The 13,289-nt window shown below is 46.6% G+C and overlaps 1 protein-coding gene across 5 annotated transcripts in view; it reads left to right on the plus strand.

The window, feature by feature from the left end:
- ero1b (endoplasmic reticulum oxidoreductase 1 beta) overlaps positions 1-13,289 on the plus strand; it is a 275,013-nt gene that overhangs the window by 73,182 nt on the left and 188,542 nt on the right. For 4 of the 5 annotated variants that reach the window (XM_085996681.1, XM_085996682.1, XM_085996679.1 and 1 more), the window contains exons 8-11: positions 224-270; positions 1,404-1,430; positions 2,457-2,483; positions 3,683-3,775. In XM_085996681.1, the coding sequence (XP_085852807.1) occupies positions 224-270; positions 1,404-1,430; positions 2,457-2,483; positions 3,683-3,775 (194 nt within the window). The remainder of the gene's footprint in view (positions 1-223; positions 271-1,403; positions 1,431-2,456; positions 2,484-3,682; positions 3,776-13,289) is intronic. The other variant, XM_085996680.1, reaches the window with a different exon arrangement.

Below are 13,289 nucleotides of genomic sequence, written 5' to 3' on the forward strand. Positions count from 1 at the left end.
TTACCTCCTGCTCTTGAAATAGTGTCATAGGAGTGTTGACATCCACCTTAATCTGCAGAGGGGAGATCAATTTAGCTTAGGACAGAACATAGCCTGAAATTCCAATCTGTGATTACTGAAGAACGTCTTGCCACTCGAGTAGTGTGTCCCAAAATGTTACACCGTTGTTGAAACCTATTCCAATAAGCAACTAATATAAATAAACTTTAAATATCTTTTGCAGGCCTCGTTCTGTATATCGTCCTCTGAATCCACTAGCACCTAGCAGAGGTGAGTTTATGTATAAAACCTGTTTTGACCCTTGCTTTATCTGCATGCTCAGCAGTAACTTTGCATCAGACAAAGCAAAAGTTTTTTTAAAATTTGTTGACCACACTGGCACGACTGCATTTATTGCTCATCTCTAGTTGCCCTACGAAGTTGATGGTGGCTGTATTCGATGGGCAGAACGGGCGACTGATTAGAAAATCATGGGTGCAATGCTCACAATTTTCTCTGGTTGGCATTAATGGATGGAAACCTACAAGCAATTCACCTGCAATTTTCCAGAGTTGAATTCTCAATATTCTCTATACTGGCAGTGGAGACACTGAGAAGAGAAGGTGGCAAACTCTGACCGCCTTGGGACATCTTACTACATTAAAGGCGCTATATAAATGCAAGTTGTTATCTCAGGTACTTTTAAAGTGCCTCCTAATATTCAGCTCACGAGTGGCATTAACAGGAGCTTGGCCTGATCATGCTCTTGGCCCAGGAGGAGTGCATGACATGAAAAAATGTAAAGGTGGTAACTATGCATTAAAATAAGTTATTTTTAAAAAATGGTATTGGATATAGGCATAGAAAGAAAAAAATTGCATTTACATAACGCATCTTAAATGTCTCTCGTACCAACGTTTTTTGCATATAATGCATTACCTTGAAGTGCACTGGTTGTTGTGTCGATAAATGTGGCAGCCATATTTCGCACAGCGAGATCCCACAAACAGCAGTGAGATGAATGACCAGCTAATCTATTTTTAGTGATCTCGAGGGAGGAATGTTGGCTGCAACACTGTGCGAGCTCCCTCTTCTTCAAATAGTGCCATGGGATCTTTATTGTCCACCTGAACCACCAGACAAGTAGACAGGCCTTGGTTTATTGGCTCCTGTAACATTGCAGCATGCACTCAGTGCCTCACTGGAATGTTAGCCTAGAAGTTGTGGAGTGAGGCTGGAACCCAAAGCCTTCTGACCAGAGGTAACTAACTACCAACTGAGCCAGTCTAACACAATACTTATACAGGAAACTAGGGACAATAGCTGTTTTTATTTTTTATATATTAACTTAGTTTTTGTAAATAATGAAAATGGTACTAATTGACCTGATTTTGATTTTTAAAAACCTAATGTTCTCTTTTCAGGAGACGACGATGGTAAGAGCAGAAGAGGTGGATATGAATATGTATGAATGAAATTATTGATGCAACATACTTCTGCACTTTGGTTTGCAATTTTGTAGTGCACCTTTTATATAAAAAATTTTTTTTTTATATATATATGGAATTTTAATCAGAAAATTGATTCAGAAATCATTTTTATAGTGCATTGAAATAAAACATTTGTTAACTTTTGTAAATATTACATTTCCTTTACTTTAGGTATTTGTAATTAATTTCCTTTTTTTTTTACAAAAATACAGCCTGTGATGGATGGAACAACTTAATTATACTTGTTAAGTTTGCTTAGAATATAATGAGAATTAAAATTTATTTATAGATAAGCATGTTGCCCTCCACTCGAGTAAAAAACAATTTCTGCACTAGAACAAGGAATTTATTCTAGGGGTTATCCCTGCAGTTGTATGTACTGACAGTGCAATATTGATGAAACAAATGTGCTTATTTTGCATCCTCAACAGCTTTTAAAGGAATAGTGTAAATGTGTTTTACAGGACTACCCTGATGCCTTGGGTAAATGCTCCAAGTGGTGTTGTAAAAAGCTTTACAGATGAGGAAAATCACTGGTTTGATCTCTGAACTGTGCTCAGTTAGCTGATCTCAGCTGGGGCAGCAGTGACGGTGGTGATGCTACAACTGGTCTCAGTGTCTCTGATTTAGGAAGTGGAAAATTAGGGTTCCTAGTACTATAGGTTGGTGCTCAGTGACTCTTGCTGGAAGATACATACACGTGTACATTCAGTGAGGTGAGAACAGCATAAGCTCAGCTGTGATGTCCTAGCATGTCAAACAGCCTGCCAGCACTTTCTGGCTTGGCTTACGTATGACTGACCCTTTTGGTAAGGTTCCAAGGGACGACTGGTGCTAGTGAAACCATACTCCAGCATGAGTTTGCACCTTTGGGAGAGGAGGAAAAAAAATGGGTGGAATAATTGTGTTGTGTTGGCTTTGTTTAATGTGGTAAGATGAGTTTCATATTTTTTGCCATAAATAGTGATTTTATTTTTACGTCCTCAGGTGAGTCCTTCTACACGTGGTTGGAAGGTAATGTCAGAACATATATCTGAAATGTTTCAAAAATCCATTAAGCTAAAGCTATCTGGAACAGGCCTAATTGAGCTGGTTGACCAGCAAGATGGAAATGTAAATAAAGAAATGCAGCCAACATTTTGAGTGGTTTCCTAATCCACCCCATAGCTAGCACTGAAATTTCATGGTTCAGTAGGTGCTCAAGTGTGACGGCAACCATATCTTTTATGATCTTGATTTCTTAATGTAATGGAACAGATGACGGAGACAAAAAAAATTACATTCTGTTAATCATTAGAAGTTCAAAGGCTTTGTTGATGGGTTCAGTTCAAAATAAATTTCATGCAGTTCAGTGCTGCTAGTAATGTCTCTGGGACTTTATAGCTTGGATGTAGCAAGGCTGCAAACAATCCTCGGGGGGGGCTTTCCAATTTGTGTAGGACCGTAGCAATGTCTTAATAATCTTGAGATAGTCACTGTCTTAATATTTACATCCAGGAGGGATCCAAAGCTCTACGGTTTAAACCTCTACTCAAATATCTGTGGAAATATTGAAATCTTGTCACCATTATGTATCACTTGAGCTTATGAGTGAACATCAGTATCATCTACCCTTTTTGCACATTAGTAATATTTATCTTGGACAAACAGAATTCATAGTGTAAGGTTTTGTATTTATCAGATAAGTACTGTAAACCATGGCCTTTCAGCATTAACTTTCGGTAGCCTGCAATGGGTGAGACATCATCTTGCCAGTTAAGACTCTCTTGCTCCATTGAAGGATGAGAGCATTTGATTCATCATTCAAATAGGATGAAGAACTAAGTTTATGTCAAAGCTACAGTGGAAGCTTTCTAATGATAGTAAAGTGACCAAAAAATATACTGTTCTGGGGTGTATCTTAGGGTGTAAGTGGGCTATCTGGAGAGGTGTTTTTAAAAAAAAAAGATTGAATGGCCGCAGATACTAATTTAGATATTGGAGTTGATGAAAGGGTTACATAAGATGTGGATAATTCTCATCTGTAACTTGAATATTCTATTTAAAGAACTCTCTCCCAGGCTAGTTTGTGAAGGAATATCAGCAGAAGTCTTGACGTTGAATGTGATAGTAGATTTGTATATACTGTAAATAAAATACTATATTTTCTGTGCTGTAAAATAAATGAGCCACTCTGAATAATTTTACTGATTGTGCGAATTTTATGTTTGTAGGTCTTTGCCTTGAAAAGCGAGTATTTTACAGGCTGATTTCTGGACTCCATGCTAGTATCAATTTGCACCTTAGTGCAAAGTATCTCCTTGACGGTATGTACAAATAGTTTTCTCACTTAAAAACAATTTGAAATATTTAATCATGGGTCAGAGAGCTATTCAATGGTTAACACGTATGTTTCAACATGTGTTGTGGAATGTTGGGATGTAAATTTACATTGTCCGATTTTTTTTCTCTGGTGGGACGTGGACGCAAGGCATTTTCACATGCTGATGCAAGGAAAGTTAACACCTGCAGTTCCTCCTAATTAGTTCAAGAGCAGTGGCTTAGAAGCAGATTGCCTGTGTAACCAAGTGGGGAATGATAAGAAATGGAGAGGAGAAAAAACTTGTAAAATGTCTATATTTACATCTGTAGGGCCTAATGAAATTGCTTTGGTTGAGCAAGGGCAGGAATAACTCAGCAAGGTTATCCAGTGTATAGCTGAGTCATATAAACCAAGAATGACTTGGGTTAAAACCCTGTTCTGTGCGATTAGTTGCTCTCAACTCACGTGGCAGGATAGGAGTGGCGCAGTAAACCTCGGCATCAAGGGTTAGGGACAGGGGAATGAATCATGGTTCTTGTGTTTGACCTAGGCTATCTAATGACCCATGCAGGAGGTGCATATGTATGGGTATTGAGTGAGGACAGGACTGGGCTTGTTGGATGACTTGGCTACCAACAGTTACTGTCTAGGTTGTCTCATGAAAATCTACCAAACAAATCTTGTACAAGTCTGTAATTTATTTAAGTTGTTTGATTAGCCTTTATCTTGGAATAAGTGCTAAAAATGTGGCTGATTCTTTATTTGTTGTCTACATACATTTGGACAAGTTATTGAACAAACGGGCAAAATCATGCTACATTGTCCGTCTCAGGGCTTGACTCACAATAACTTTACAGACCTCTTGCAGAGGGAAATGAGAACAACTTTATTTTATTTCTGGCACAGAAGACCAATTAGTTGGCTGTAGTGTATGTGCCTTTAAGAGCCCCCTGTGTACTGTAATGCCGGTAATGGCCACTCGGGCTATATAAGCCTGTATATTGTGTTGTACCAGTTAGTTCACCTCCAGACTTTGTTCAGTAAACACCTGTGAAACTAACTCCTGCCTTCAGTGTCTCTATTAACACACGGATACAACAGTGGCGACGAATTGGAAACGGACTTACCTGCAATTCGGCAGCACCTCAAGGACATCGATTCCAAAGTCAAAGAAAAGCAAGAAAAAAAAAAAAACTGTGGTTTCACCAGCTAGCCGAGCTGGTGGCAGGTACTACAATAATTCTTCCTGGGCGGCGGGCTGGGGCTCCATCGGCTGGCTCTGCAGCGAGGCCAAGCAGCGAAGGCGGAGGCAAGCAGAAACAGATGGGGGGGGAGCACTCGGGAGATGGCCGGCGCTGCAAAGCAGGTCGGCGTTCGGACCTAGCAGAGGGGGGGGGGGGGTGGGAAAGTCCCAGAGAGTCCGGCAGGAACGAGTCTCCACCTGTAAATAAAAAAAATTTTAAAATGCGGAAAACGGCGTTGTCAGCAGCGGCGGGGAGCGCCATATTTTTTCTGCAGGAAAGCGTGGGAAGCGCCACTTTTTTTTCCAGGGTGCCTAAGGCTGGCAATATTGATCCTTTTGATAACGATATAGAGGATTGGACCACATATGTGGAAAGAGTGGAGGTATATTGCACAGCAAATGGGATAGAAAATGATAAAAAGGCGTCAGTACTTCTAAATCTAATGGGCGCAGAGACATACGGGCTGTTACGAAACTTAATCACTCCAGCCAAACCAAAGGACAAGAATTTTAAGGAAATTGTTGATACCCTACAGGAGCACTTAAACCCAACACCGCTGCTGATAGCGGAACGATTCAAATTCTTCAAGAGGAATCAGCACAAGAATGAAAGTAACGCTGATTACCTCACCGAATTAAGAAAGCTATCAAAGCACTGCCAATTCGGGGCAGGACTGGCAGATTCTCTTCGAGACAAATTCGTCTGCAGTCTCCAAAGTGAAGGAACACAGAAAAGGCTGCTTTCTGAGAAAGATTTGACACTGGACAAGGCTTTCAGTATGGCTGTATCATATGAAGCAGCCGCATGAGGAGCTGCAGAGATACAGCAAAAGACAGGACTTCGGCACCCATGAAATGACACAAGGTTTCGAGAGATGTTATCGCTGCGGCAGATCCACCCATGACCAGAGGGACTGCTGGTTCAAGGACAAAGCATGCAGACAATGCGGAAAGATTGGACACATTGCACGGGTATGCTGATCTGGACAAAAAAAATCCACGGACAGGAAAAAAAAATGAATAAAGGAAAGTACAGAAAGGTACAAATGATGACCGACAGTAGCTCCGAAGACCAGAAGAACGATAGCGACTCCGGAAACAAGAGACTAAGCTGTCTCAAATTACATAATGTAATTGCCAAAGAAGATTACCAGACCATTTGGGTTACCCTCACGATAGCAAGGTCCCCAGTTAAAATGGAGCTAGATACAGGATCAGCTCTAACCGTAATAAATCGACGGGATTACGAGCGGCTATTTCCGCATATACCTTTAAAAGACATATCCATTATCTTGAAAACATATACGGGGCAGAAAGTATACCCCAAAGGAAAAATAAGGGTGCCTGTTGTATACAACGGCAAGGAAATACAAAAGTTGTATTTATATGTTCTACAAGATGGTGGTCCACCGCTGTTGGGACGTGAATGGATCAGGAAGATATGTTTAGACTGGCACTCCATTCAGGCACTGACGGTGACCAGTAAGAAAAAAAATGATGTCGTCATACCTGAACGATTAAAAGACATCTTGGCCAACGCCAAGGAAGTGTTTCAAGAGAAACTAGGAACCTTGAAAGGCATCACCGCCTCAATAAAAGTGGAAGATGCGGCAATTCCCAAGTTTTTTAAGGCAAGGCCGGTGCCATACGCAATTCGTCCAGCATTTGAGGCAGAGCTGGAGAATTTGGAAAAGGCAGGCGTGTTATCCAAGATAGATTGGAGCGAGTGGGCAACACCCATCGTCCCGGTCATGAAGAAAGCGTTGAATAATGATGTGGTAAACCGTTGTTGTTGTTGTTGCACACTGTTGTACCTATGCATGTCTCTGCTGGCTCCGCCCCTGGCTCCACCCACAGGCCCAGGTATAAAGGTGATTGCCCTGCAGCCCCCTGCCTTCTTGGAACCCAGTCAACCACGAGAGGCATGCTCTGTTCTTTGCTAATAAAAGCCTTTAGTTACTCTCCTAACTCCGTCTTTTATGAGTAATTGATAGCGCATCAATTTTATTAGCAAAAACAAAATGTCGACAACAAACGCTGAGCAGCAGGAGCTGCTGCGAGCCCTCAGACCAACATGCCTGGACCTAGACCCCCAAGAATCGGGTTCGGCTACCAAATTCGCGCATTGGCTGCGTTGCTTCGAGGCCTACCTGCAAGCCTCAACCGTGACCCTGGACGAAAACCAGCTGGAAATCCTGGCCTCAAAGGTGAGCCACCAAGTTTATACAATATTCCAGGACGCGACGACCTACGCGGCGGCTATCGATCTGCTAAAAGGGCAATACGCACGCCTGGTAAATACGGTCTATGCCAGGCACCTCTTAAGATCCCACAGACAGCAGCCCGGGGAATCGGTGGAGGCCTTCCTACGGGCACTACGGATACTCGGCCGAGGCTGCGATTGCAAAGAAGTATCAGCCGCAGCACACACGGAGGGACTGATCCGAGATGCTTTCGTTGCGGGCCTAAGGTCCGACTACTCCCGGCAGAGACTGTTGGAAAAGGGAGAAATGGACCTGAGAAAGGCAGTGTCCCTCGCGCTCTCGCTCGACGCGGCCCACAGGAATATGGACGCCTTCTCCACTAACCGCTCCGCAACGTGGACGCCACAACCTTGGGTCATGGGACCGCCACCTTCAACTGCTGCTGCGATGTCCAAGGCACAGAAATGTTATTTTTGTGGCCAGGCAAAACACCCCAGAGCACGCTGCCCGGCGAGAAACGCTACCTGCTCCGGCTGCGGGAAGAAAGGATACTATGTCAGCGCCTGCAAAGGTAAAACCGCTAACGCCAGCAGTGCCGCGTGTGAACCGTGGGGGCAGCCATCTTGTCCGCCATCTTGGGCTCCCCCAGCCGCGTGGGGATCGGGATCATGGGCGCCGCCATCTTGGACGTCTCCAACTTCAACCACGGGGGACCCGGACTCAACCACCGCCTCATCTGACGACCACATCGACTCGCTCGACCATACGCTGGCCTCCGTGACACTGGACCAATCTCTCCCTCATCAACTGTCCAGGTCCATGATGGACATTACGGTAAACGGCCGCGCCACTACCTGCCTTTTTGACAGCGGGAGCACGGAGAGCTTTATCCACCCCGACACGGTGCGCAGTTACTCTCTCCTGGTCCTGCCGACGCGCCATCGGATCTCTTTGGCTTCCAAAGCCCAGTCAGCGGACGTCGGTGGCTACTGTGTAGTGACCCTTTAAGTAAGGGGCACAGAATACAAAAATTTTAAACTCCTGGTCCTGCCCCATCTCTGCGCTGCCGTTCTACTGGGGTTGGATTTTCAGTGCCACCTTAAGAGTGTCACATTAGCGTACGACGGACCCCTCCCCCCACTCAGTCTGCAGCCAGCAGCTTTTAAATCGCCCGCCGCGCACCATTTGCAGCCTCTCCACCCTTAAAGTCCCCCCCCCCCCCCCTCCTTGTTTGCTAACCTCACCCGCGACTGTAAGCCCATCGCTACCAAAAGCAGGCGTTAGTGCCGGGGATAGGAGCTTCATTAAATCCGAGGTAGCGAGACTCCTGAAGGAAGGGATTATTGAAAGTAGCACCAGCCCGTGGCGAGCACAAGTGGTGGTAGTGAAGACTGGCGAAAAACAGCGCCTAGTTATTGACTACAGCCAGACGATCAATCGCTCCACCCAGCTAGATGCATACCCACTCCCCCGCATATCTGACATGGTCAATCAGATAGCACAATACCGGGTGTTCTCGACGATTGATCTGAAGTCTGCATACCACCAGCTCCCCATCAGGGCGGAGGACTGCCAGTACACAGCTTTTGAAGCTGACGGTCGTCTCTACCACTTCCTCAGAGTTCCCTTCGGCGTCACCAATGGGGTTTCAGTCTTCCAACGGGAGATGGACCGGATGGTTGACCAGAACGCACTCCAGGCCACTTTCCCCTATCTAGACAACGTCACCATCTGCGGCCGCAACCAGCAGGACCATGATGTTAATCTAGAGAAATTCCTCCGTATGGCCCAGCGGCTGAACCTAACATACAACAAGGACAAATGTATGTTTCGTACCAAGTGCCTTGCCATTCTCGGCTGTGTAGTGGAGAACAGAGTCATCGGCCCCGACCCCGACAGGATGCGCCCCCTTATGGAGCTCCCCCTCCCCCACGGCCAAAAAGCACTGAAGAGATGCCTAGGGTTTTTCTCGTACTATGCCCGTGGGTGCCCAACTATGCGGACAAAGCCAGACCCCTCATCAAGTCCACCTCCTTCCCCCTGGCAGCAGAGGCCTGTGCAGCCTTCACTCTCATAAAAAGAGATATTGCGAGGGCCACGATGCACGCAGTGGACGAGTCCATCACTTTCCAAGTGGAGAGCGACGCATCCGACTTTGCCCTAGCTGCAACCCTTAACCAGGCGGGGAGACCCGTGGCCTTTTTCTCAAGGACCCTCCAGGGCCCCGAGATTCGACACTCTGTCGAAAAGGAGGCCCAGGCCATCGTGGAAGCTGGGCGACATTGGAGGCATTACCTGGCCGGAAAACGATTTACCCTGCTCACTGACCAGCGTTCAGTAGCTTTTATGTTTAATAATAAGCAGAGGGGCAAAATCAAGAATGACAAGATCTTGAGGTGGAGAATCGAACTCTCCACCTACAATTACGATATCTTGTACCGGCCCGGGAAACTCGATGAGCCCCCAGATGCCCTATCACGTGGTACATGCGCCAACGCGCAGGTCGATAGACTGAAGACACTCCACAATGACCTCTGCCACCCGGGGGTCACCAGGTTTTTTCACCATCAAATCCCGTAACCTGCCCTACTCCATCGAGGAGGTCAGGACCATGAACAGAGAAAAATTCGCATCTGTGGAGACTTCAAGGTGACTGTAAACCCGGTCCTTCACACGGTACAGTATCCTCTTCCGAGGATAGAAGATATTTTCGCCTCGCTATCCGGAGGGAAACGTTTCACCAAAATTGACTTGGCACAGGCATATCTACAGATGGAGGTTGAAGAGGCCTCTAAAAAGTATCTCACGATAAATACACACAAAGGCCTGTACCAGTACAATCGACTGGTTTTCGGAGTAGCATCAGCTCCAGCTATCTGGCAAAGAGCTATGGAGCAAGTCCTCCAAGGGATTCCGGGGACTCAATGCTACCTAGACGACATCCTTGTAACAGGAGAAAACGACAACGAGCGCCGTGCCAATTTGGAGCAGGTGCTCACTAGGCTGAGAGAACGGGGCCTACAAGCAAATCGCCCCAATGCGAATTTTTCCAGAAACAAATATCATATTGTGGCCACATAATTAATAAGGAAGGGTTGCATAAGTCTCCTGAAAAAATTGAAGCGGTCATAAAAGCCCCAGCACCTGAAAATGTTTCACAATTAAGGTCGTTCCTGGGATTAATAAATTACTATCATAAATTTTTACCGAACTTATCAACTCTTCTGCACCCTCTTAATGAACTGCTACAAACAGGAGTAATTTGGAAATGGAGCGAAGACTGTAAACGTGCCTTCCATAAATGCAAAGACTTAATCACGTCCAAGGAAGTTTTGGCTCATTACAACCCATCACTGCCAATCAGACTGGCGTGCGATGCATCCCCTTACGGCGTAGGAGCGGTATTATCGCATAGATTCCCTGATGGCTCGGAGTGGCCGATAGCTTTTGCGTCACGCTCATTGAACTCAGCTGAGCGTAACTGCCCAAATCGACAGGGAAGCAATCAGCCTGGTATGGGGAGTGAAGAAATTCAACCATTACCTACACGGACAAAAATTTACCTTGTTGACTGACCATCAACCCCTCATCTCCATATTCAACCCTAAAAAGGGTGTTCCCATTATGACAGCGCAACGGCTACAGAGGTGGTCCCTTTTTCTAGGGGCACACCAATATGACATAGAATACAAAGGATCAAAACAGCATGGGAATGCTGACTGTTTATCGCGCCTACCGTTGCCAACGGTAGAAGAGGCACCTACAGTAGACCCAGTGGAGATGTTCCACTCTACCACAGTAGAATGTCTACCAGTAACAAATTCTGCCATTGAAAGGGAAACGAGAAATGACCTGACTCTCTCACGAGTCTACGATTTAACGGTGAAGGGATGGCCAGCACATGGCGAACCACTGTTGCCAGCATTCTCGCAAAGAAGAGAACAGCTGTCAGTATGCCGAGGAACCTTGATGTGTGGATCCAGAGTGGTGATTCCACCCAAACTCCAGGATAAAGTGCTAAAGGAGCTTCACGAGGGGCATCTGGGTGGAGTGAAAAATGAAGAACCTAGCCAGGGCGTTTGTATGCTGGCCAGGTATCGATGGAGACATCGAAGAAATGACCAAGAGCTGCCTAGGATGCCAGAAGGTCCAAAACGCTCCACCACAAGCCCCTCTACATCCCTGGGAGTGGCCCTCATCTCCCTGGCAAAGGGTACACATCGACTTTGCTGGTCCATTTATGGACTCAATGTTCTTAATCGCGGTTGATGCACAAGTGGCCGGAGGTAATAAAGATGTCCTCCACCACCACAGCATTAAGGACTATATTTGCCAGGAATGGGCTGCCTGAACAGATCTGTTCTGATAATGGACCGCAATTTGTGTCCGAAGAATTCAGGAAGTTCTTAAAAAAACAATGGGGTTAAGCACTACACGTCCGCCCCATACCAGCCCGCCACCAATGGATTGGCTGAAAGGTTTGTCCAGACCTTCAAGAAGGCCATGGGTAATGAAGACATAAAACTTCAGCATAAGGTAGATAACTTCTTGTTTGCATACAGGAATGCAACACATATGGTTACAAACCAAACTCCCGCCATGATGTTCTTCAACAGAAGCCTAAGATGCCGGCTGGATTTGATCAAGCCAAACATCAGAAGGGACGTGGAGAACCGGCAATTTCAAGGCATGAATGAAAGGCCAACTAGAACCTTCCAGATAGGTCAACAAGTTTTGGCCTGGGACTACCGTACCGAGAAATGGCAGCCTGGAACTATTTGCACACAATTAGGACCGCTGATGTATACCGTGGACATTGGAGAAAGCATAATAAGGCGCCATGCTGACCAGATCATAGTCATCCGAAAAGGGACAACCTACACCACAACTCTAGACGCCTAGTCAGACGCGTCGCTTTCCACCTGGAAGGGGATGGATTCGTCCACTGCGTGCATGGTGGCTTTGGCAATGACCTCCTTGATACGGTGGAAGGCTAAGCGGGCCTCTGCCGTCAAGGGAAAAGAGGTGGACTTGATCAGCGGACGGGCCTTGTCCGCATAGTAGGGGACCCACTGGGCGTAATAGGAGAAAAACCCTAGGCACCTCTTCAGGGCCTTGGGGCAGTGGGAGTTCCATAAGGGGACGCATCCGGTCGGGGCCGATTACTCAGTGTTCCACAACACAGCCAAGGATGGCGAGGCGGTTTGTGCGGAATATGCACTTCTCCTTGTTATATGTCAGGTTCAGGAGTTGGGCGGTGCAGAGGAATTTTTCGAGGTTTACGTCATGGTCCTGCAAATCACGGCCGCAGATGGTCACATTGTCCAGATATGGGAAAGTGGCCTGCAACGCATTTTGATCTACCATCCGGTCCATCTCCCTTTGGAAGACGGAGACCCCGTTGGTGACGCCAAAGGGAACCCTAAGGAAGTGGTAGAGGCGGCCGTTTGCCTCAAAGGCAGTATACTGGCGGTCCTCAGGGCGGATAGGGAGCTGGTGGTACGCTGATTTCAGGTCAATGGTCGAGAAGACGCGGTACTGCGCGATCTGGTTGACCATATCAGCTATGCGGGGGAGTGGGTAGGCGTCCAGCAGGGTGTAGCGATTTATTGTCTGGCTGTAGTCGATGACCAGGCGCTGCTTCTCGCCGGTCTTAACGACCACAACCTGGGCTGGGCTCGCCAGGGGCTGGTGCTGCCCTCAATAATCCCTTCCTTCAGGAGCCGCTCCACTTCGGTTTTAATGAAAACCCTGTCCCCGGCACTGTATCGCCTGCTCTTTGTGGCGATGGGCTTACAGCCGGGGGTGAGGTTAGCAAACAGTGGCGGGGGGGGTGACTCTGAGTGTGGAGAGGTTGCACCTGGTGCGCGGCGGGCAATTTGGAAGCTGCTGGCTGCGGACTGTGAGTGGGGGTAGGGGTCCACCGTACGCCATCGTAACACTTTTAAGGTGGCACTGAAAATCTAACCCCAGCAGGACGGCAGCGCAGAGGTCGGGCAGGACCAGAAGTTTAAAATGATCGTACACAGTCCCGTCTACTACGAGTGTCACCACGCAGTAGCCGCCGATGT

The sequence above is a fragment of the Somniosus microcephalus genome, chromosome 9 (genome assembly GCF_052327205.1).
Source record: "Somniosus microcephalus isolate GS21.2 chromosome 9, FLI_Smic_1.0, whole genome shotgun sequence".
NCBI lineage: Eukaryota > Metazoa > Chordata > Chondrichthyes > Squaliformes > Somniosidae > Somniosus > Somniosus microcephalus.